General features: G+C 48.1%; 8 protein-coding genes across 8 annotated transcripts; 3 read left to right on the top strand and 5 right to left on the bottom strand.

Moving 5' to 3' along the window:
- Window positions 1-294: 294 nt before the first annotated feature.
- On the bottom strand, window positions 295-3,636 carry HO173_005284 (uncharacterized protein; the record flags this gene model as incomplete). Its single annotated transcript, XM_037307202.1, has 3 exons — window positions 295-3,161; window positions 3,215-3,383; window positions 3,442-3,636. 3 exons carry the CDS (start codon window positions 3,634-3,636, stop codon window positions 295-297), a joined length of 3,231 nt encoding a protein of 1,076 aa, XP_037165842.1.
- Window positions 3,637-4,573: 937 nt separating this feature from the next.
- HO173_005285 (uncharacterized protein) lies at window positions 4,574-5,514 on the bottom strand (the record flags this gene model as incomplete). The annotated part of the gene is made up of 5 exons (XM_037307203.1): window positions 4,574-4,631; window positions 4,757-5,188; window positions 5,241-5,267; window positions 5,333-5,448; window positions 5,500-5,514. 5 exons carry the CDS (start codon window positions 5,512-5,514, stop codon window positions 4,574-4,576), a joined length of 648 nt encoding a protein of 215 aa, XP_037165843.1.
- Window positions 5,515-6,092: 578 nt separating this feature from the next.
- On the bottom strand, window positions 6,093-8,648 carry HO173_005286 (uncharacterized protein; the record flags this gene model as incomplete). The annotated part of the gene is made up of 4 exons (XM_037307204.1): window positions 6,093-7,410; window positions 7,462-7,697; window positions 7,761-8,047; window positions 8,108-8,648. 4 exons carry the CDS (start codon window positions 8,646-8,648, stop codon window positions 6,093-6,095), a joined length of 2,382 nt encoding a protein of 793 aa, XP_037165844.1.
- Window positions 8,649-12,744: 4,096 nt separating this feature from the next.
- On the top strand, window positions 12,745-15,657 carry HO173_005287 (uncharacterized protein; the record flags this gene model as incomplete). The annotated part of the gene is made up of 5 exons (XM_037307205.1): window positions 12,745-13,037; window positions 13,092-13,134; window positions 13,182-13,953; window positions 14,845-15,338; window positions 15,493-15,657. 5 exons carry the CDS (start codon window positions 12,745-12,747, stop codon window positions 15,655-15,657), a joined length of 1,767 nt encoding a protein of 588 aa, XP_037165845.1.
- Window positions 15,658-15,663: 6 nt separating this feature from the next.
- Window positions 15,664-17,138, bottom strand: HO173_005288 (uncharacterized protein; the record flags this gene model as incomplete). The annotated part of the gene is made up of 3 exons (XM_037307206.1): window positions 15,664-15,930; window positions 15,990-16,244; window positions 16,554-17,138. 3 exons carry the CDS (start codon window positions 17,136-17,138, stop codon window positions 15,664-15,666), a joined length of 1,107 nt encoding a protein of 368 aa, XP_037165846.1.
- A 343-nt stretch (window positions 17,139-17,481) lies between these two features.
- HO173_005289 (uncharacterized protein) lies at window positions 17,482-18,936 on the top strand (the record flags this gene model as incomplete). The annotated part of the gene is made up of 4 exons (XM_037307207.1): window positions 17,482-17,700; window positions 17,758-17,903; window positions 17,952-18,079; window positions 18,140-18,936. The coding sequence occupies 4 exons, from the start codon at window positions 17,482-17,484 to the stop codon at window positions 18,934-18,936; spliced, it is 1,290 nt and encodes a 429-aa protein (XP_037165847.1).
- Window positions 18,937-19,250: 314 nt separating this feature from the next.
- On the bottom strand, window positions 19,251-20,269 carry HO173_005290 (uncharacterized protein; the record flags this gene model as incomplete). Its single annotated transcript, XM_037307208.1, has 2 exons — window positions 19,251-19,713; window positions 19,764-20,269. The coding sequence occupies 2 exons, from the start codon at window positions 20,267-20,269 to the stop codon at window positions 19,251-19,253; spliced, it is 969 nt and encodes a 322-aa protein (XP_037165848.1).
- A 518-nt stretch (window positions 20,270-20,787) lies between these two features.
- Window positions 20,788-22,042, top strand: HO173_005291 (uncharacterized protein; the record flags this gene model as incomplete). The annotated part of the gene is made up of 4 exons (XM_037307209.1): window positions 20,788-21,081; window positions 21,147-21,372; window positions 21,424-21,626; window positions 21,680-22,042. The coding sequence occupies 4 exons, from the start codon at window positions 20,788-20,790 to the stop codon at window positions 22,040-22,042; spliced, it is 1,086 nt and encodes a 361-aa protein (XP_037165849.1).
- Window positions 22,043-22,258: the final 216 nt, after the last annotated feature.

Here is a 22,258-nt window from a genome sequence, read left to right on the forward strand (position 1 = left end):
GATGGCCGCTGGACGATGCACAACGTATTTGGAATGGGACAGCTACCGATCAGCTTGATCGAACAAAGGCTTCAAGCCCTTGGAGAGTGTGTTGGAGCCTGAGTAGCAAGTGTTGGAGGACGGCATCGCTGGACGAGCCTTGAACCGCAAGATTTTGAAAGAGGAACTGAGTCAGGAGTAGCGTCTCGTCACCGCAGCGCACGGTAGTAAGAACTAGTCGTTATCATATTCCATCCCTTCGAACAGCCTCCTCCGTGAAAAGCGTGCGGCTAACCTCCCTCTCGAAGTGAGGACCTACCAACCACCACCTCCTCCCCCACCAGCATCTGCTCCCCATGAATTGTCACCGCCTGCATTACAATCCCCATTGCCCTTGCCTTCGTCCTTCTTATCATCACCCCCACCCCAGCCTTCATATCCTTCGCCCCCATTGTTGCCCCAGCGATCCCCACCTTTATCGTTGCCGCCCTCATTGTCATTGCCCCAATCATCAGCCGCTTTGGTGTCACCGTTGTCGTCGCCCCGATTGTCAGCAGATTTAGTGCGGCCGCCGCTGTTATTGTTGTTGTTGTTCCAATCACCGCCTCCGCCATTATCGTTCCCACCCCACCCATTGTCATCTTTCTTCTCCCCGCCATTGGTTTGGTGGGTAATACCCCAGTCATTGCCACCATTGCCACTCTCTTCGGCTCCATTGGAGACTTCAGCATTCCCGTTGTTATTCCAGTCGCTCTTGCCATTGGCATTACTGTCACCGTTCCCGCCCCACGACTCTCCTCCATTGCCGTTGGTGTTGTTATTGCTATTCTCATTTCTGCTCCAGTCGCCGCCATTGGTATTGCTCGTCTCATTGCCGTTGCCAGAGCCTCCTTTCCCGTTTCCCTTCTGCGTGTCATTTTTACCCCATTCTCCTGCATTGCCATTTCCTTGGCCGTTGGTTGGACTAGTGGTGTTCACCCAGTCATCTATAGCTGGCACGTCTTCTTTGCTGGTTTCCAATTTGCTCAACTTCTCATCTAATTTCTTGACGAACGTCGCCTGCCCAGAGGAGTCACTTTCAACCACGCTGAGCTTTGACTTGGTCTTCATGAGTTCGTCAATAAGGTCCTGCTTGGACAGCGAGGCGAGCCTTGCTTTCTCGTCGACTTCGGGCTCGGTGATAGTCGTCTTCAGCATGTGTTCTACGATTTCTTTGTCCCTATACTTGAACAAGAACACTGCGTACGGGCTCTCATGTGTGTCCATGTACCTCGGCTTATTTCTCTTGTGCGTATACGCTGCTGGACGCCCAGGACGTACTTGATGAGACATCATGTTGCGTTGCGCGACCTCGGCAGGGATGCTGTAGACAGGTCCCTTGAGTTCTTCGGGAGACAATGCATGTTCTTCCTCCATCTCGGCTTCGGCAATGATGTTTAGATTTCTCCATTTCGACCAATAGGGCTTCGGCTTGGGTGGTGTGGATATAGAAAAGGTTGGTGGAACTTGAGCCACCACTGGCTTCGGCTCCCCTTGATTCCGAGACGCTACGGGTGAGGCCCATGCGCCTGGGACGGAAGCCTTCTTCACGGCGACTGTAGGACCAGAAATACTGGATGCTTTCTCCAATGGCTGTAGCCAATCGAATGGCAAAGGTTTCTTGTTCGATGTGACTGAAGCCGTTTTGGGTTTGATGGAGGCTGGCTTCGAACCTTTGGCCCTAGAGTTACCGAAGCTCAAGGCAGAGCCTGCCTTCTCTCCGCTCGCAGCTGGTTGATTGCTTGTGGACTTATCTTCTGTCTCAGGATCTTTTGCCCCTGTCGTAACTTGCATCGTGTCTTCGCCACCCCATGTATCGGACTGCCGGCCAGCGTCGCCTCCCCAACTGTTGCCCTGCTGACCGTTGTTGCCTGTAGTAGCTCCCCAATCATCGTTCTGCTTAGTGCCGTTATCTTCAGTCGCTCTCCATTCGTCGTTTCTTTGTTTCAAATCAATATTCTGGTTCCCTGCCCAGTCATCGTTATTGCCATTGGATTTATCGTTGGGAGGGTTCCAGGCACCGTCATCTCTCTTTCCATCCTTTTTTGGGGCATCCCAGCTGGAGGCGCCGCCATTGTTGTTCCAGCCGTCGTTCTTCTCCTGAGACTGATCGCCACCAGCGTTCCACTCGTCATTCTTCTGAGCGTTGGGATTTCCAGCCCCTCCCCAGTCATCGCCGCTGTTTCCAGTGTCTCCAGAGGCACCCCAGTTATCGCCATTGTTGCCCTGATTCGGATCGTCGTTGCCTCCCCAGTCATCGTTTCTGCCCTGGTCCTGGTCATTGGACTCGCCCCAAGCCCCTGGAACATTATTCGGATTTCTTGAAACAATGGAGTCCTTCTTGCTGCCTTTCTTGCTTCCTGGCTTGTTCTTTGTCTCGTCTACTGTCCCCCAAGCTTCCACATGGGTCTGCGGCTTAGTCTCAGCGTCATCCGTGAAGTCTCCCGTGGGTAAATTGGCCGTCCAGGGATCGAATGCGGCTGGTAGTCCTCCATGTCCTTTTGAAGGCGCGTCTCCTTGCGTCCACTCCTTCAGCGCGGGTGGTCCGCCATTCCAATTTCTCATTGCCTCAGAAGAGGCGATCGAGTAGCTGCCAGGTCCTCCACCTCTGAGGTTTAGGGGGGGTGCGTTCTCCTGATCCGTTATGCTGCGAGGTTGGACGGAACGGCCACGTCGAGATCCAGCAGGAGATTCGCTCTTCTGGAAGTCCGATTGGAAGTGGTCCCGAGACTCGCTGCGTTTATCCCATCGTTTAGTCTTCTCCAGAGCGTTGCTGCTATTGGACCCTTGGCCCACAGGATTCCAAGTTCCCGTGTTCTCACTTGTCATCTCAATTCTGCCCATTTTTGGCTCGTCAAGGGGTGGCGGTGGTGGGCCCCAGTCATCCCAACCCCCATCTGGGCCGAAAGTCTGAGCCTTGCACCCAGACTTTGACTTTGACTCGAGTTGAGGATCGCTTGCACCATCGAAACGTCCCGGCGTAGACGGTTCATTACCGTCAGAGCTCTCGTCTGGAAAGGCCTTGTTCCCAATGATGCGCCGCTTATCGGAGGGATGGCAACGAAGTACAACAACTTCAATGGTGCCGACGTATTCGCCATCATGTGGAGGCCGTTCGCCATCTTCGACAGACGAATCAGGGACTAGAGCATTGACATGAGCAGTCGGAAATTCAATAGTCAGATTTCTGACTGACCTATCTTCACCTTCTCGAACCCCCACTGCTTCCCCTCAAAAGTACCATCCCATAGAAGTTCTTCCTTCTGACGTACAATGAAGTCAACTTCAAATTTCTTTCGCGAGGTGTTTTCGTTCGGGATCTCTAGATTGCGTCGATTGCGGTTGCATTGATAAACACCATCCATCTAGAGACAAAAAGAAATTAGTGTAAATTAGTATTAAAACAACTCGAATCAAACTTACGTAAACAAAGACAGCCAATCCAGGCGCGATGTAACCGTGTGACCGCAAGTGTATGGAGAAAGGGGTCGGTGTTGAGGGAACGGCGATGAATGTCTCGACGTAGCCATCGGCGTAGATGGTGTGGTATTCTTGCAATGGGAGTCTCGAGCCTGCCCACTCCACATTGCACGTGAGTTGCTTGAGGGTCGGCATCATAAGTTTTCTGTTGCAATTGGCCTTGCCAAGCGCGTTGCTGATCAAGAACTCGCAGTCTTCACAGCATCGGTCCAGGAAGTCTTGATACTAATTGGCCTCCTTGAATTGTGGAGACGATGACTTGTTTGCGGTGGTCAAAGTTGATGGGTCTCCGCGTATTGTTGTGTTGATGGATTTCCGAGTCATAGGCAGCGAGTACGCAGTACTTTCATCTACTCAAGTTGCAATTTGAAACTGCAAATCAATGAGCAGACATGTGATGTAAATCAGAGTCGAGCTCAGCAGGACGATCGGCTCTCCAAGGGTACGTATTCCGGCTCTCGGTTGGTATATGTCAACACTTCAAAACCCGAATGCGCGATTAGTTGCCCTGTGCCTAAGACCAAGAGAGCGAGGCTTTGAGGAAGGAAAGAAAGGAACGTCGCTCTTAAATGAACGAGGTAGAGCACGAGTTCTGCTCTGTATCCATCTAGAATCACGTAGGCGTGGTCTTCATTCCTCGACCACGAGATGCAGACAAAGGCCGGCCAAGGTCGCTCAAAAGGTCATTACAACAGCCCACTGTCCTGCGAAATCGTCCGCGGTCACGGTAGCAAGCGTCTCACCAGGACTGGATAGCACAATCTTTCTCTAGTATCGTTGAGCTCATCTCGGCTGTATGCCCTTCTACTCGAGGTCATACGAGCAGTGGGAACCACTGCTCTCTTCTCAGAGTTCGTGTTCGTAATGCCGCCACGTTAAGCACTTCTCCACAAAGTACGTCTGATCTATCTTGGAAGGTACAGGTGCAGATTCAAGCAGCTCCGCAGATGATCAGAAAATACGTCCAACATTGTATCAAGGTTTTGTTGACCATGTAACAATGCTTTCATATCCGACGCCCGTTAGATTTCAGGCCCATGCAGATGCCGTCTCACCAACGCCAGAGTCCGTGCCTCTATTTGTTATATACAAGGAAATTCTTGAAGTTGTCCCAGTAATCTGAGTCCACGTATCTGGATGGCAAACGTTAGCCTATTTAAGAAAAAGGAGAAGTAGTCCCCAAGGTCTCTGATTCGGAAGGTTGTAGGGCACTAGGAACTCCACCTGAGGCGTTCTCGGAAGGGAAACGGTCACGTACATGTACTGCATACTGCTCCTCAGACTCGGCTGAATAGTAGCCGGATACCATCTGAAGATCCACATCACCGCTGCCCAGCTCAAACTTGCAAAGACTGGCCATGCATTGCCCTCCACATTTTCTCTCAGCTCTCTTCCCATTCCCACACCTCCCTGACTCCTCCTTTGTACCGTCAGCTTGGCAAGTGCAAGCATAACTCTGGCGAAGACGTATATGACAATCTGCTGGTTGACGCTGCTTTGTATACCACGCCCGAAGACGGTGTAGCCGCCTATCAGGCCGGCGAGGAAGGTGTCAAACGAGCGTTCTTTCCCTGTGGGAGATGTACGGCGAAGACAGATCATGGAGAATTTATAGACAACAGCAAAGGAGGCTAGATTGCGGGCATGGGTGCGGGTGGCTTTGTAGATTAGGTGGAGTTTCTCTCGGACACTGTAGAGTAATCAGAGATGATGCTGAATCTTAAAGAGGGACAATGACGTACGGGTCCGAACGGAAGAGGAAGACCATGCTATGAGAGAGCTATTAGTACAACATCGTCTGTAGCCAACGCGTATCCAAAGGTGTAGCTCCTACACAAGGGCGTGAGGAAATCGGACTTTGGCCCCGTAGACGGCACCATTGCGGGCTGCTTTGACGAGGGCCAGGTAATCGGCATATTGAGGATTGAGGATGATGTTATTGACGGTCTCCTGTACCATGTCAGCTGAGGCCGATTGACATGATCGAGGCGATGTATGTACTTTGACAGCGTCCATAGCTGATTAGGCTAGGGATCAGCGCACACAGCGCGGACTGGAAAGGAATGATATGAGTATGTCTTGCGGATCATTTCCTCTGTTGTGGAGAGAAGCAATGGGCAGGGAAGAAAGCGCAGCCGTACAATGGACAATGGGCGTCGTGTGAAGAGTGGAGATTTCGAAAGTGTCTCTTAAAGACCTCGGCATGGTCGATCCCCACTACTCGTACAAATATACTCCGTTAAGCCGCACTACGACGACTTCTTCCAAGATCTACTGTATCTTCTCCAGATAGAGACCATGTCTCAATACTACAATTACAGTTCGAGCAAGAAGTGTACACTTTCAGCCGAACATACTGCAAGGGTACAGGAGCACTATAGTTGTGTGAAGTAATGCTTTGTTTCCTGGCTTGTTCGACCATTTTCTCCAACGACTACCATAAATCGTGCCGTTCTCCAAGTCTTTGTCTATATTACATACACCGAAGTTGGGTTTCTGCCCCCAGAATGTTCTTCATTGACCGGCAGGGCAAACACCTCATAACATCAACGAAAAAAGAAGAGAAGCAACCGCGACGTCTCCGAATCATTCTTCTATTCTTCATCTAACTGCATCATCTCGTTCATGCCCAGCTGCTGTGCTAGATCGGTACCTCGACCGGACCAAGTCGTCGGTTGAAATGCAGGCAGAGTTGGAAGGTCAGAGAATAAGCTTCCGCCCAGACTGGAACAAGGACGAGAGTCGAACAAGGCGAAGTCAGCGGCGGGCTTTCCGGCGTTGGTGGCGAAATCCCCATAGCCTTCGTCGACAATCTCGTTGTGGTAAGGCGAATAGAGCATCTGATTTCCTTGGGCGCCAGGGGAGAGGTTGGGATTCTTGGTGCTTCGAGGCTCTTCCACGGAGATGGAAGGATTGCGGCTGTAGACCTGGAGGGGACGGGTCTCCATCGACAGCGGTGACGTAGTGTCGAGTTGAATGTTCATGGAAGTGAGGTCTAGGCTGCTAGAACTCAAGTCCAGATTGCTCCAGTCATAAGTGCCACCAAACAGTGGTTCCATCTCATACGATGAAGGGGCGGTTGGGGCAGTGGTGAGAGAATCCATGGAAAGTCGATGAGAATTCGGGGTATAGGACTGTGGAGTGAGGCGATTGTACGAATCACCCCAGCTGAATGTGGGTTCGTATGGAGTGATTGTATCATTTGCGCCCAGATAAGGTGACTCCAAATTTGACAAATGGCTGGATCCGTCACCAGGAGATCCATCAGTCGAGGGGGGCACGCTGTAGTGGCTTATGTACGGACTGGATGAGTCCCCACCAAACTCGGAACCAGATGCGTCAAAGATGTACGAATTTGGTGTAGCAATCTGGGGAGTTGGCGGCGTTTTGCCAACTTTGGAGGGTTTCCTCCCGCTCTTGCCATTGTTCTTGGACCGAACATAAGCCCAGCCATGGGCCTTTTCCATGTGCTGCTTACAATTGCTCTCTCGCTTGCTCTCATAGGGGCAAGGGCGGTATTGACACTTGTACATATTAGGGGCCATAGAGTGTTTGTCATTGACGTGGCGATCCCGCTCCTTTTCCGTAGGCCACCCGTACTGGGAGTATTTGCAGCTAGGCTCGTTGCACTTCCAGGGCCTCGAGTGAGTCTTCTCATGCTTGGTCAGGTCACAAGGGCGTTTGAACTCCTTCTCGCACTCGCTGCATCTTTGGGCTTGCTTGGCAGCCGCTTGTTCCGACTTGCGGCGTCGAGCCATAGAGTAATGCAGGTCGTCCTCTGGCCCCACTGTTGAGTCTGATTTGACGACTTCTCCGGTGCGTAAGGAAATCGCCTGGCCGTCCTTGGTTCTCACAAGCTCGGCAGGACGACCTGTACGACCCAATCCGCCGTGTAGGCTAAGCTGTTCATCGCTAGTGATGTTCAGTATGATGACTTCGCCGTCTTGAGTGCCGCCAACGTACGTAGTATAGCCGTTTTCCTCCCTTTCCTTTCCGGCTGTAGCCCTCTCTCTGGAGGCGGTAATCATTGCTGCGTATTGGCGAACCTGTTCGGTGAGATCGAGAAAATAACCGTTAGAATAGGGTCTGTCGGTTGATCGTTGTTGATCTGATACGTTGAGATGCTGAACGGTCGTATGTAAACACTGGATGGACGACTCGCAGAAGTTGAGGAACGATGACCTAGATACGGAGTATCTCTTTACGTGGACACCCAAACAATGAGCCAAACTCCTTTCCCAGACATGACAAGAACCACTTACAGGCGCCAGCCAAAGGATGACTTTCTCTAAATCTCGCAGACATGTAATCTGCTTCTGGCCCACACGGTATGGAATGCTCTTGACCAGTTGGTGAAAGGCTTTGAGTGTCGGCTCTTTGGTGATGGGAACGATGATGTATCTCTGAATTTGTTCGCAAGCGTATTCGCTCAGTGCATGCTGTGTTCTGATGCGAGCATCGATACCGGACGGGGCATATCCGTTGATTCCAGACCGCACACCGGTGTTAGTGGAAGGTCTTGGGCTATTTCCTTTGCTCAAATTGTCGGCTGCTTGTACATAAGTCTTTGTTGTTGTAGGTGAGGTAGGGTAATAATGCTCTCGCGTACCTGCATGATCTCCAGACAAAGACTCTTCGGCACTTGTGACTGAAGAACCCAGGCCACTGTCGGAGGTGTGGTGATGATGTGCTGCTCGTTGCTGAGGCTTAGAGAACGAAGGTTGATCAAGGGCGTCGTCGACGTCCATATGATCGGGGCCGTCGATGTGGCTATCAAGCATGAAACGAGGGACAGGAAGGTCCTCTTGACGAAGAGTTTCTTGACTGTCTGACGAGAACGATTCCAGCCCTGACAAACTGCGATCGACGACACCTAGAAGCCGCTGCATACGATGCTCGCCATTGGCGACAGCATTCTCCAGGTCTTTAGGGCATGTCGGTGATCTCCTGGACAGTAAGGGTATATTTAAGATCGGATCGTCATCGGACGAGGGTGACTTGGAAGAGTGGAAGGTGGCACTCTTCCTTAGCGGCAGGTTGGATTCGGGCGAGGGGTATGCCTGGCAGGTGGATGAAGGTTGGCAAAAGGCGAAGGTGGGGGTGCCTCTGGTTTTGTAGCAACGGCGGGGATTTGGATGTGTGGAAGTCATCCTGAGTGGTCAGGTGGATTCCGGACCAGAATGACTCGTACTTGAAGAAGCGAAGAGTTAGCAAGTGAAGCATGGATTTTGCGTGTGTGAATGACTCACAATTTGGTCCTTTTGAATCTTGGCGTGATTATAATCGACCCGGGAAAGGTAAAAGCCAATTCTGGGCGGCTTCACGATCTTGTGCGCTCGATATGTGTTGAATATGGCGATGATGTTCTCGGAGGTGTCTTTTGCAGATGATGCAGGAACACGCAGGCTCCGAGGCTGTGAGAATATAGGAAAAGGGAATGAAGTCGGTATGTCAATGAGACTTGAGAGGTAGATGGTGGTGTAGTAATGGAGACTGCTGGAGTTGAAGGGGGGCTCAGTAGAGGAAGGATGTCGGTGTGGTAGGCTGTGCACTGAATTGGAGAGAGAGCCTTGCGAGGTGATGGGAAGGGTCAATTCAATACAATGAAGAGTTCAACGCTTTCATATGAAACAGAAGCTCTGGCAGAGGCAGCGAAAGGTGGTGGATATTTCTTCATTCTTGGTGGAAAATGGATGGGATGAAAGAGCAGAGGTGTTGACTTGAAGTGGTGGTGAAGCTCCAGGCAGCAGTGACGGACGGGCGAGAATGACCTGCCGGGGGGAGTGTCAGGTTAGTAATCAAGTAGGACCAATGACCGATGGCGGGGTAAATTTAATTGGACGGTTGAAGGGTTCACCGCTGATCATCCATGGTTCTCTCTGCCCTACCACCCGTGCCACCCTATTTGAACATGTAAGGTGTAAGGAGGGTGGCACCAAAGTCCTGACATGGCTAAATCTCTTGGCATGTTGGATTTTAACAAATCTGACCTTTTCTTGATAGCTTATTTTTCTAGTGACGATGTTTTATAACTACGTATATACTTATTTACTCGCTCCGTAGAGTTATAGAGCCGTATATTATCTTTCTTACAATCTTTCTATACTCATTATCGTTCTTAAGACGAATAACCTCCGTAATATATCTCGATATTCGCTTTATTTACTTCTAAATCCTCTTCTATATAAGCTCGTAATTCTAGTAATATAATTATCGTTTCTTAATATCTTTACGAGTTCTTAGTATATCTTTTTAAATAATTTAACGCTTTATTTATAGTATAGACTTAATTATATTAGATTCAAGTTATTATCTTTATTTAATAATATTATTAATATATAAACTACTTTATATTTATATATAATTATTTTTTTATAACTATTATATTAGTCGCTCTCGTTTAATTGTAAGCGATTTTGAAGCTTTAAAATAAGAATCTTATCTATAGAAGGGAGTGTAGAATATACTATCTGTCTAAATTTCCCTCTACTTTCTTTGCTATTACTCTTTCGCCGTTCTCCTTTGACTTAAAATAGACTAAATTTTGCGTAATGACTCTAATACACTCTAAGTACTATTCTATATACATATAATATCAATATATATCATCATCAACATGCGCATCATTATATATGCGCATATTATGCGCTATATCAGCATTACCCACGCGACTAATTTCTTAAATCGTATTCCGTAGCAATTTGAGTTAACGTTGATACTCATCGCCGTGACCTTGCCGTCGACGTCATATTGAACTTTTCTTTTTCGTGCGTATTACTGCTAACTGGTGACTGGCGGAAAGATTGAACGTTCTGAACCGGCGGATGTTCTAATCGTTCTGATCCGGCGGATTTTGTGATTTCCCAACGCGCGATCAGCAATTTCAAATTTTGAGGAACTTTTCAATTTGCGATGTATATACCTTTTTCTGATAGCGATATCATTAATTCCCTTCTTCCCTTAATAGTAACTTTCCAGTCTTAGCAGTAAACTTCCCTCGGGTTTCTTGCAGAAAGATTCCGTAGATTCGTCGTATATCGATCTTAAGTTCTTAAGCTTCTTTAGTCTAGCTTCGAGCATTATTAATTTTAGGGATTGGATATATTCTTTCTTTTTAGCTATAGTTTCGGCTTTTTAAATATAATACGGCCCCTTCTTATTATATAAGAAATAACTCTAGAATATAAACTCTATAGTATCTACAACTGTGATGTTCGGCCCTGGCCTAAGATGATGGGTATTTTTATTTGAACGACGTTGTAGTGATTTATAAGATTTTATTGGGTTGCTATTTACTTTTCCTTGATTTAGATTATACTATTTCGTTATTTATTTTTTTTTCTTTTATAATCTAGTCTTAATATTATAAGCGATTAATATCGAGCTTTATTATATTTCGTAGGAGGTTTTTAGTAATCTTATAGGGTCAAATTATTTCGTTTAAGTGCGTAGAATTTTATTAACGGGTTTATTTAGTAGTTATATAATAAGATTTTCTTTAATCGTGCGATCTCTTCGTATAGCGGCTATAATAGTACTCTCAACCTCGGAAGTAATATTGAGGGTCGTCTAGATCTCGATATATTACTCACGTATAATAGTAGTAATTTCTAAGCTTACTAATTCCTCTATCGGGCTTAGGCTTATTTCTATAGACGATTAATAGTAGCGGGAGATCTTAGTATAGTAGTACAATTTGAGTTGCAATGTGGCTTCGGCTAAAGTGTGCTTAAGTCTTATCGTTATTTAATTATAGCTTAGTTTATTTATAAACATTTTAATATGAATATGGTTGTTTTATAGTTATATTAAGACTTTATATAATATAAAGTCTTAGATTCTTTTTCTCGTGGGCTAGTACGTTTAGTATTGACGTTGTAATTCGATAAATATATCTTTATATATAGCTGTAACTCGCTATAACGCGTATATTCGTTATTTACTTCGTATGTATGCACTCGTATATATAGCATTGACGTCGCTGTTAGTAAGGTGTATTAGGATATTAAATATTTGAATATTTGTAGCATTATTTGGATGTGCGGACTTTTGCCCCCTTTAGTTCTACCCTTAAGCGGCCCTGAAGCCTGAAATATCTTCTTGTGATGACTTTGTTTTTTTTGATAGGGGCATTAAGCCCCAAAACCAAAAAAAAAAAAGGGGGAATTCAAAAAAAAAAAAAAGCTTTGTGGGCGTTATAGTCTAGCCAGTCTTCGACTTTCGTGCAACCTTGTAAGGTACTTTACTCAACGGCGCTACCTTATTTACCTAATCTTACATTATTCGCTCCGTCAACCAAAAAAACAAATTCCCTCAACTTCATTGCCTCAAACCTGGCACGGTGAAAAAAAATCTATCTCTCTCTCTCTCTCTCCCTCTCCCTCTATGATTAGCATCTCCTCCGTACTACACTGATGATAGGCTCTTTCAATTGCTTCCCATTGGCTCTTTCAACGGCATCATGTTACGTATGATATCTTGGCGCTTGCGTGTTCTCTTCCTGTTCCCTTTCACACTTATTACCTGTACCTACTTCACTCCCGCCCGCCTTTTGACATAGAGACGACTGCATAGTACTCGTCATCTTTTGCCTTTCTCATGCCTCGGTACGACAAGGATAGTGATCCCTCTTGACTCTTGACTCTCTCTCTCTCCTTTTATCCAATCAGGATGATGGCGGGAACTATCTGGCGCTGGAAAAGACGGCAGGCTTGCCCACCGCCTCGTATCTCATGTTCTCAATGCAGGAGGTATACTACTATTACTTTGCCATGCTGCTTCTGGAGCTGTGCAAAAAAAACAGGTGTCTCGTATTTGTGGTCCCCGTGTAGGTTGCAAGTTTTAGCGCGACACATTTCGTTATCTGGCTGTCCTGGAACTTGATCCAATGGGTCGAGGACAAAACCTCATGCTTGTGTGTTCTTGACGCAACCAAGCCAAGCTTTCACCCTTAAAGGTCTGGATAGAACTGTTCCATGCCCGTGCAGTTGCAGGGTACCTATACTGCTTTGAAGGCACCAGAACCGGAATGAGCATACAAGAACAGTGATGCCTCTGACCACGGTATAGATTGTGGTTGCGTCAAAATCCTACATGGTGAAGACTTTCTGCGTAGCAGCACTTTGATCAGAGAAATTCAAGGAATGAATTATAGATCCCACGAGTAATTGACCGGAAGAGTCTCTGGGGTACTCGGAGAGGCTATATTCGGTTAGTACTAGGGCTTAGCCCCCGATTATTTACAGAATGACGCGAATTGTCGCGTCGCTCAAATTTCTTCCAACAATTCAAGGCATCTACTCGCCACGGAATTTGGATGAATCCTCATCCGTTTCACTATCCTTACCCTTCCCCTCATCAGTAGTATTCAGTCGCTTCAATCATACCTTATCCGCAGTACCCAGTACATTATCCCCCCTTTCCTCCGCGTATCCCTTGTCCAGGACCGCCTCCTCTACCGGTTCATCCCTCAATGGCGGTACTTCTGCATCCGGCGCTCAGCCCAGCATCTGGCAATACGGACTCATTCTCATTGGCATGTGTTTCGCGCTCTCCATCGCGAAATTGACGGAGCTGACCGGTCTATAGTCCAGTGATGGCTCAATGCCCTTCAGCGGGTCCCGTAGCTTGCCTCCTGTAAGCCAATTTTCAAAAGAGATAGGGCAATCGCTGACTATCTCCAGGCTGTGGTTTCCCCTAAAACTGCACCGTCCAAGCGACCCTTCTCAGCGATAGACTCACTCTCCGACTCGGACAATGGCTACGACTCAGATGATGCTCCCGTAACGGAAGATTGCGACGCCATACGACGCAAAATCAATAGCCTCATTAATAGTGGAGAGATGAAGGTCACAGAATTCCAGCGAGCTTGCGATATCAACAGTAACTCCTATGGAAGGTTTATGAAGTTGAAAGGCCCATACGCGGGTAACATGAATCAGACGTATAAAGCAGCTTTCCACTTCTTCGAACGTCGGAAGCGGGCTGGGATAAAGGAGCCTATCAAAAAGAAAGTCAAGAAGGACGAGGAGAGTCGGAAGCTCGATGTGTCGGGCGTTGAGCTCAAGGGAGAAAATGACGAGTCTGTCCCCGTCTACGATACTTGTGATGAGGTCCGTCGAAAAATCGCCGCATATCTCCGTGAGCCCAATGTCACGCAAGCCGGCTTCCTACGCGAACTCGCAAAGACTCTCCCGGACCCATCTGCAAAGTTGCAGTCGAAGCAGCTCAAGGACTTTCAAACCAAGAAGGGTGCCCTAGAGGGGCAGACATCGCGGATCTTTTACGCAGCATATGTATTTTTCGAGAAACAAAGACTCCAGCAAGGGAAGCCCAAAAGTAAGAAGAGAGAAGAGAATGAGAAGGTCTGGGGCCTGGAGGGAGGTATTGACACCAAGCGGAGGCGAAGCAATGTCTGGTGCCTTGCTGGAGAAAAGCCTTATATGGATAATTATGGTAAGACTCATGTTGCGGGGAAATTCTGAGGAATATGAAGATTTGCTGCGGGGTTTGTTTGGTTCTTTTTGCTGGATTTGGCAGTTTTTGTGGGAGAGTATTTGTCCAATCCCAACAAGTAAGCGTCTAGACTCTGGGAGAGCTCAGGGCCCGAGCCAAAGCCCTTGACTCCATTGCTTGAACAACGTTTGAGATTCAGTGAATTAAAAGGGGCAGGAAATATATAGATCACCAGCCAGAAGCTGTGGATTGCTACGAAACGAACAAAGCTAGTGAACAAGATCAGATGATTGTCATCACATGTGGCAAGTACCGGTAGACACATCGACACAATTTTGCGGTCAACCGCCTCAAAAGCTGATCGGATCTTTGGGGAATCTTAGCTTCAGACGGTAGCAGAGAACTCCAGGGGTGAACGACAGGTACAAATGGTGTATGTACCTAAGGCAATCGGTGGGCAGTGACTGAGAAGCCTGACTCTGACTCGAAACGTCGCTGTTCTGGAGGATTCGTGGTTCGCTGCCTTGATTGGCTCACGGCCCTCGAATCGCAAGTCTTGGCGGTAGAGGTTTCTTCACCAATGCTATGACTCCTGGCATTGTCTGGTCAATTTGCCTTGTATCACTATGGTATAGTAGCGGTTTGCCTGCAACATTGTTGTCCGACAAGTCGGTCGAGGTGTCTTTGTTCCCTACCCGCATCTCCAGGGTCAATATCTTTGTCGAATCTGCCACAGAATACCATTGTTTCTGGCTGACTCCATTGTGGCATTGCTCTGAGAGCATTGTGCGGTTTATTATTTCTTCACCTGATTTCTTCATCCCCTATATACATACTCAAGACCCACGAATACGTCCGTCTCACCCGTTCACAACTCCAAAACCAAAGCAGGCACCAAAGCTAAAGCCATGTTTTCGCACCTCGTAACCCCAGCGCTGGCGCTGCTCATCTTCACTGCGCTCGCTTTGCCGACTGTCGACGGTCTCCCCGTTGCGACTCTCAGCGAGTCCCAGCTCGTCTCGATAGCACCAAAATCTTTTTCCTGCGCCGATGCTTCCAGCCAACAGGAATGCCGCACCGCTGCGCAAGCTGTTGGGCCCATCAGCGCGTCGTTTACAACGTACGGTGTCACTACCCCAGGGGAGCAAGCCGCAATTCTCTCAACCATAGCATTCGAGTCGGACGACTTTCAGTACCAAATTAATCATTTTCCAGGCACGCCAGGTCAAGGGACTCGAAACATGCAATCGCCAGCTTATAACCTCAAGTACGCGCAATCAATTTCGGCATTAGCACCGTATCTCGATAAAATCCAGCCATCCGATGTAGTAGCCGTCCTTGACCTTTTGATCCAATACACGAATTATGACTTCGGTAGCGCCGCCGTAAGTACCCTTTTTGAGTTACTTCTTCCCCTTTCATACCCTTGCCCGAGTCTTAAGACATGTTGAGGAGTAGAGACACATGTCTTGCTCCTCAAACATACCATCAGACTCAAGTCCATCATAGAAGAGAAACGCTGACTCCGAGATGATATAGTGGTTCTTGACCTCGCAGTGTGATCAGAGTGTCAGGGATGGATTGCAGAGCGGGAGCGCAGTTGGCTTCAGCGCGTATATCGCATGTATTGGGGCCACCGAAACGAGCGACAGGACTGCGTACTATCAGCGAGCAGTGACTGCACTAGGGGTCACGACCTCGTAGTGATGATCAGAGAACAGGGGTCCAGCGGTCTAGAAGTCCGATGGTCCACTCGCGGTGAGTCCGCGCGGACTGCGGGAGGATATCTGTGCTTGTTTTTAAGCCTGCTTGAAGTATTTTCAGTGCATAACTAGGTAGTTGGAATTCTTCAATCCTGTTGCGTTGTTTCTCGAGTGTCTTGAATGAATCCGTGATTGTTCTGTAGAATATCTTCATTGCGCGTTGTGTGGGCTTTGCAGAGGTTGAGTACATCAGATCAGGAGTGAAGGCCCAAAGCTGTTCTAATGTAAGTCAAGCGCGTATAAAGTTGGCAGAGACCTCATTGATTCACTCACCACCAAAGCTGGCTTTGAATCCTCAGCTTCGCCGGTATAGGCTAGAAATTTATACGCCGCTTGATCCTCTATTGATGCCAAGAGCTGCGCACTGACAATTTCCTGTACTGAGCACGTCTCCCAATCTAGTCCTCTCGAACGCTGCAGCGTTACGCTCCATTTGAAAAGCCGTAGAGAGTATCTATCTTTCTTGTCTTTGATGCCAACGATTTCACGGCACGAGACACAATTGAGAAGCCCTTGATCATCTGTGGTCTCGAAGGACGTTAGTGTATGTACCTTTAGATTAATCTTGAGAAGCTCATTAAGCTTGAGAGCTACTCAATGAAATGGAAGGGCTTTCCGAGACAATGCATCAGCCGTCAGAAATGACATAACCCATATAGCACCATGGATGCAGAGGGTAACTCAAGCGCTGATTGACTGTGCTTTTCGGGATTCTTCTAGGGCAGTTGTATCGGCGACCTTGCCATGGGACCGAGTTTTCGGATGCAGGCCTCCTTCTTATTGCCCTTTTTTGGCATTCGGAATCGTTCGCGAGAAGAGAAGGAGAGATTGGCCTACCTCGAGGCCAGTACAATCGATGTCCGAGATAAGAAGTTGGCTGACATCCACAACCCCAATGCCTGCTGTGGGACCTAGAGCATTAGCTGCTGCGTAGCCTTTGTTGTTACCAGCATTTTCATCATCTGGATTATTGACGCTGGGTTTGTGACAATGCCAAAAGTCCATCATGTCTGCCCAGCCTGCACTGGGGAGATGCTTCCAAACCTTGACATCATTGACTAACAAAGTGCTGCAGGACCCACAAGCGACTTGGGTTTCAGATGTCAATTTGAATGCCGGCCATGGGTCATTGCAATCGGTAGCTTGCTTGGCTTGAGGGGGAAGTTTAGCAGCGTCGCTGACGAAAAGGCGAAAAGATATCTCCCTTGTGGTCGCTGGAGGGATCTTCAGGTTTGCATCGCTGACTACCAGACAGGGCAGCTCTATGGTGGCCTCTTCATCCTCGTGCTTCAGCTTCAGCGTTCTCTGGTCATGGCACAGCCACACACGCGTCTCTGCGTTGCAATTGGATGGCAGTATCGCGAAAATCGTGACTCGGCGGATGTTGAGTAGTAGCTCCGCATAGAGATAGATGGATGACATGGGGCAGAGGCGAGTTGAAACTAAGTCTCAGCATATTGTTTCTCACACATTGTTTTGCATTCGACACCGATAGTGCCTTTTGAATAAAAGCAGTAGGAAAAGGAACAACCCACGATGTTGTGATGCAAATGTTCAGAGTGTCGATCTGCCGTCTACGGTGCGGCTTGAGACGCCGTTGAAGTGGGGAAGTGGGGGAGTGAAGCTCCCATGTCTCCAAGTTTTGAATAGAGTATAATATATGTACTTTAATCACTTATGCAACCTTTTTATCTGTCTTCAATTTCATCAATTCTTCAAAAAAAGGGTATAACCACTGTTCAGTTCATTTTAATCAAATTCAAGCATGTTCTCATCGTTCTCCTCTTTCTCCAATCCCTTCAGTGTGCCCCGCTTCTTAGGAGGCAACCCTGGGACAGCAATCGACATTGAGTCTGTCGAGGTCCACCAAGTCGAGACAAAACACGAAAAGCGAGCACGAACGCTGAAGCACCTACTTAAGCTTAACCATGCAAATCACTCCATTGTCTACCACAATCTCCATTTTCACAATCACATGCCCCATGTGCGAGCATCCCTCCTGACATCTATTTCTTGATGGCTGAGCTCATCCAAAAATCAGATACTCGGATCCGCTTATCTCGTAGGAGGTGACTCGGATCATCTCAATGCTATCTACGAGAAAGAACACAAAGAGCTGGAGCCATGGAAGGATTCGCCAGGAGAGATCTCTACATACGATTGGCGAGATTACTTGGGTGATCGGCAGTAGGAAATGGATTTTCCTGCTCGTCAGGGCTGGCTGAGTCTTTCCAGGTACCAAAGAGCTTACGTCGACTTCTTCGAAGACCAACTCGTCCTCAATGGTTACGATTGGAGAAAGGTGCTGAGCGAGTATCTCTTCACCGGCAAAGAGCCACTCATAAATTGCATGATCGCTGGACGTATGTAGTTCTGCCTAGTCGCAGGGGCCTTGCCGTGCTCAAAAGCTTACGATTCCACAGTTGGCCACCCTCTCATCCACCTAGGCTACGCATTCGAGCTCTCTTCTCGCGAATTGGCCATGGAAGCACTCGGCCTAGCTGCTACCTCATACAACTTCCTGCACAAATACCTCGACAACCCCTCCTATACAAAGCCATCCACCTACAGCACCTCCTCCCCGATTGAGATCCTTCAGAAGGTTGCCGAAGACAAGCGCTTCGATAATTTGTTCGACCACCAAGGCGCCGACAACATTGAGCCCCTGTTTGAAGATCATGAGACAGCAGTGCTGGAGCATTGGAGTGCTTGGCAATTACCAAACCCAAAGAAGCAATTCGAAGATAGCCAGTATGCAGCCGTTGCTCTATTGGTTGCTACCCATGATTATGGGAGCAGCAGATCGTACGACTTCTTCCTTGTACACTTACTCACAACAAGCCATGCTGTACGGATCCTTCTCCCTCTGATACCCGCAAAGTTCCATGTGGCACTGGTGAGGCAATGGTGGTTGCTTACATTGGCGGTGTATATCGCGCAATTACGACCCAAGATCGAGTTGAGGAACATTACAAAGTATGATACTCAAGGCAAAGATTGGATGTGGGTGGACAAAGAAGCCGTGGAGGGGAAATGGTCTTTAGATGCGCATTTTGTAAAAGGGTTAAGAGCTATGAAAGAGGCAGCACAGACATGGGGAGATAGCGAGCAATATTACTTAAAGGCGGCCTGTAGGCTCGGAGGAGAATTCGATGGATGGGGCGGATTTGGGCCGTTGGAGGCTGGCGGACGTAGGGGCAGTGCGACCGGACATTGGTGAGATGAGTTGAATGATGTACAAAAGTATGTGGAAAGAGGTCACATGATGAAGATTCATTGATTAGCATCGTAGAGACTAAAAGCCGTAGGCGAAATTCTCTGGTTTGCCTAAGTACTTGTGACATTATGTGCCCATAGTATCCTCTATTGAACTTGAATAGTCTAAACTTTCAGTCGTCTTGGCCTCGGATCGAGAAAGCAGAAAGTTACGAGCAACGTCATAAGCTGGTCAGAGCCCTCCTCTCCTTCTCGCCCTTTTCTGAGAGACGTGCGGCCTTCCTGCCGTCTGTCACAAGGTCGAACCCAGCAATAGGTTTAGTGCTTCTCCCTTTCCGACCCTCTGCTGACTGTTGCGAGACTCTCAGATGCCAGTCCAGCAGGAAGTGTGGCCGCACATTCTTTTCTGCTGCCCTTCATAGCCCAAGGAATCTCCCAATTCGCCGTCTTTCCCGAGACCACCAAAGCCTGGTCCTGCATGACCTTGCCTGAATCGCGAAAATCGACTTCTATGAGACGAGGACAATTCCACACAATGCTCTGAACGTCCTCCCCAGTAAGCCAAGGGGCATTCCGGATGTGAACATATTCAAGCTTAAGCAGACTGGTAAGATGCCGTATGAGAAAGCTAGGTTGGACAGACTCGACATCGGCGCTACCCTGAGTCCAGGATCTTGCGAGGTCCGAGCCGAAAACCATACCAGAAATAGCAATGGATGGGTAGTTGAGGGAATCGATCAAGTCATCGTTGGTCAAGCCTCCAAAGTTCAGCTTGAGTTGCCTGTTCCATATTAGCAAATCGTGTCGAGAGGCGATGCCTAGGAACGTAACCTAATGTTTCGGCACGCTGCAAGAACATGGACGACAGGTCCTATAGGCATAGAAAGACTTGTCTTATTGAAGAGATAGTTGGTGCCGGGATGTGTGCCCTTATATGTTTTCTTCTTAGGCTCCATTAGCTGCTTTGGTGGGGCCTTGGCAGCATACAGAGGTATCTCTCTATACTTCCATTCCCGCCAGCTTGCAAATCCATTGGCGCGGTCCTCCGCCTCTTTGCGGTCCGAAAGCTCGAACACGCGCACTAGATCCGCATAGGGTCTTGAATGTGATACAGTAGTCACAAACTGAGCAAAGCGGTACGTCGACCGGAACTTCGGACTGTGGTAGAGAAGAACTACCGCTTCTTCGGACAACACCGGACTCGTAAGTAGTAGGCATAAGAGAGTTTCTTGAGGCAAGTAAGAGAAGATGTGGTTTTTCACTTCGGAAGCTATAGTTTCAAGCATTGGTTTACCCATGGGTCCCATCGCCTCTTCGGCGGCTGATGAGACAGACATGGTGAGACAGGAAGGAAACCGTTGTGTTTTCGGGGTCTTGACAAATCATGTAGATGATCAATAGGATTTTGAGAAGAGGCGAATCTAGAAAGAGTATGTGTTGTTTTAGATGTACCAGTGGCTTGAGCCAAGATGATAGTGGGAAGTGAGGCTCAACTTATAGTATCCGCAGCGAACCATTACCAAAAGAGAGATAGTTGGAAAAGGAAAATCCAGTAGCAAGAAACAGGTGTTGACTCATACTCAAATTAAATCATTATAATTGATGAAAAAGAGTGAATATCTCCAGTCTTTGAGTGAGTGAGCGAGCGTCCCTCACGTCCTTGGTCACTCAAGTCATCTTATCATAGCGCAACGCGTGTAGGGCTGAGGCTTGGCACGCTTCCCGCCTGCACGCTGCATTCCTTTGTTTCCTCAACTCGTGCTCTTTACTCCCGCTGTGTATTGACCGCTCTGACAACCCATGCCTGCGCAGCTGAGGCACCAGGCTTGTCTGCCCCTGCCCAACACGCCTCATCATGGCAACCACGTACGGTTCCGACGTCCCTAGTATCAAGGTCGAAAATCCTATGAATGGCCAGACGCCGCACATCAAACCTGACCCTGAAACCATAGGCGCTTCACCTGCTGCTCACACCGATGATGACCTGTACGAAGATGCCGGGGATCTCGACTTCGCGGGCGCAGGTCAGGACCTTTACCTTACAAGGGTCCCCAAATTCCTCTGGGAGCGCTGGTCACAACTTGACGACAGCCAAGAAATCACTATAGGTATGGTCAGAGTCGAAGGTGGGTTAGACAAAGTTAAGAAGGTAAGCCATAGCCCGTTCACTTTGCGCTTTATGTGGATCTTTGTCACTAATCATGACCGGTTTAGATGAGCATTTTGTTGTCACCAGATGTAGTACAGAATCGAGATCTACCAAGAGAATACAATATGCAGATCGTTGAGCAAGATCCCATGAATACTTTCGTCTTCAGTGAGAAGGATCTCCCGGGCTACAGAGCATACTCGGCCGACAGAGCCCCGCCACGGTTCAAGGACCGTAGGAGGATCGAGAAGACTCGAAAGTCAGAATATAAGTTCCGCAGAGCCATCCCGAGTAAGTGCATCCCACTTTGGAACTCTACAGAACTGATACTGTTCACTGCAGAACAGACAACGCTCGTGGGACAAGTTCGTACTGAGATCAATTGTCTGCCGGTTGAGAACAAAGACTACATTGAATACATGAAGAGACGAGCCAAGGAAGAGTCACTGTCCAAGCCAAAGATTCATGTGCTGAACGCCAGCGTTGGTGGAAACACACTTCAACCCGGAATATTGGGAGCTACTGTGGACACCAGCGCTTTCATTGTAAGGGTTCCTTCATCTTTCACTCACAACGAATGGACTGACTGGATTATTAGACAAAAGCTGGTCCGAGTCGTGGGAAGAAGCAGGCCAACAAAGCTGTCAGGGTTCCGGCGGACGTACTCTTGGACCAAATCATGAAATGCTTCGAGAGATTCGATTTTTGGGCACTTAGGTCCTTGAAGGTTGAGCTAAACCAACCCGAAGCCTATCTCAAAGAAGTTCTCGAAAGGGTGGCGACACTAACAAGAAGTGGCATTTATGTTGGCACATATCAGCTTCAAGCATCGTATAAGGACACGGCCAAGTACAACTTCAGCAACGTCAAAGCAGAGCAGGCGCCTGAGGTCGCTTCTGATTTTGGAGGAACCGATGACGATGATGAGAATGTTAAGATGGAGGATGTGCTTCCTAAGTAGCCAGGGTCGTCGTAATTATTATCAACTGTATGGTGGACTTTGGCATGCGCGCTGGATTCTACCTTAGCATAGCGATGGCGTTTTGGCAGGAAGCGGACAATGCTCACAATTTGGGATTCAAATAATTCGGGCCTCTTCACAATCCTAGTCTGGACATGTAGGCACTTTCTATACTCATTTGTGAAATCATATCTATGTCAAGTACCTTCAACTTCT

The sequence above is a fragment of the Letharia columbiana genome (assembly GCF_014066305.1).
Source record: "Letharia columbiana isolate WasteWater2 chromosome Unknown Sc0000014_s0, whole genome shotgun sequence".
In the NCBI taxonomy this organism is placed as follows: domain Eukaryota; kingdom Fungi; phylum Ascomycota; class Lecanoromycetes; order Lecanorales; family Parmeliaceae; genus Letharia; species Letharia columbiana.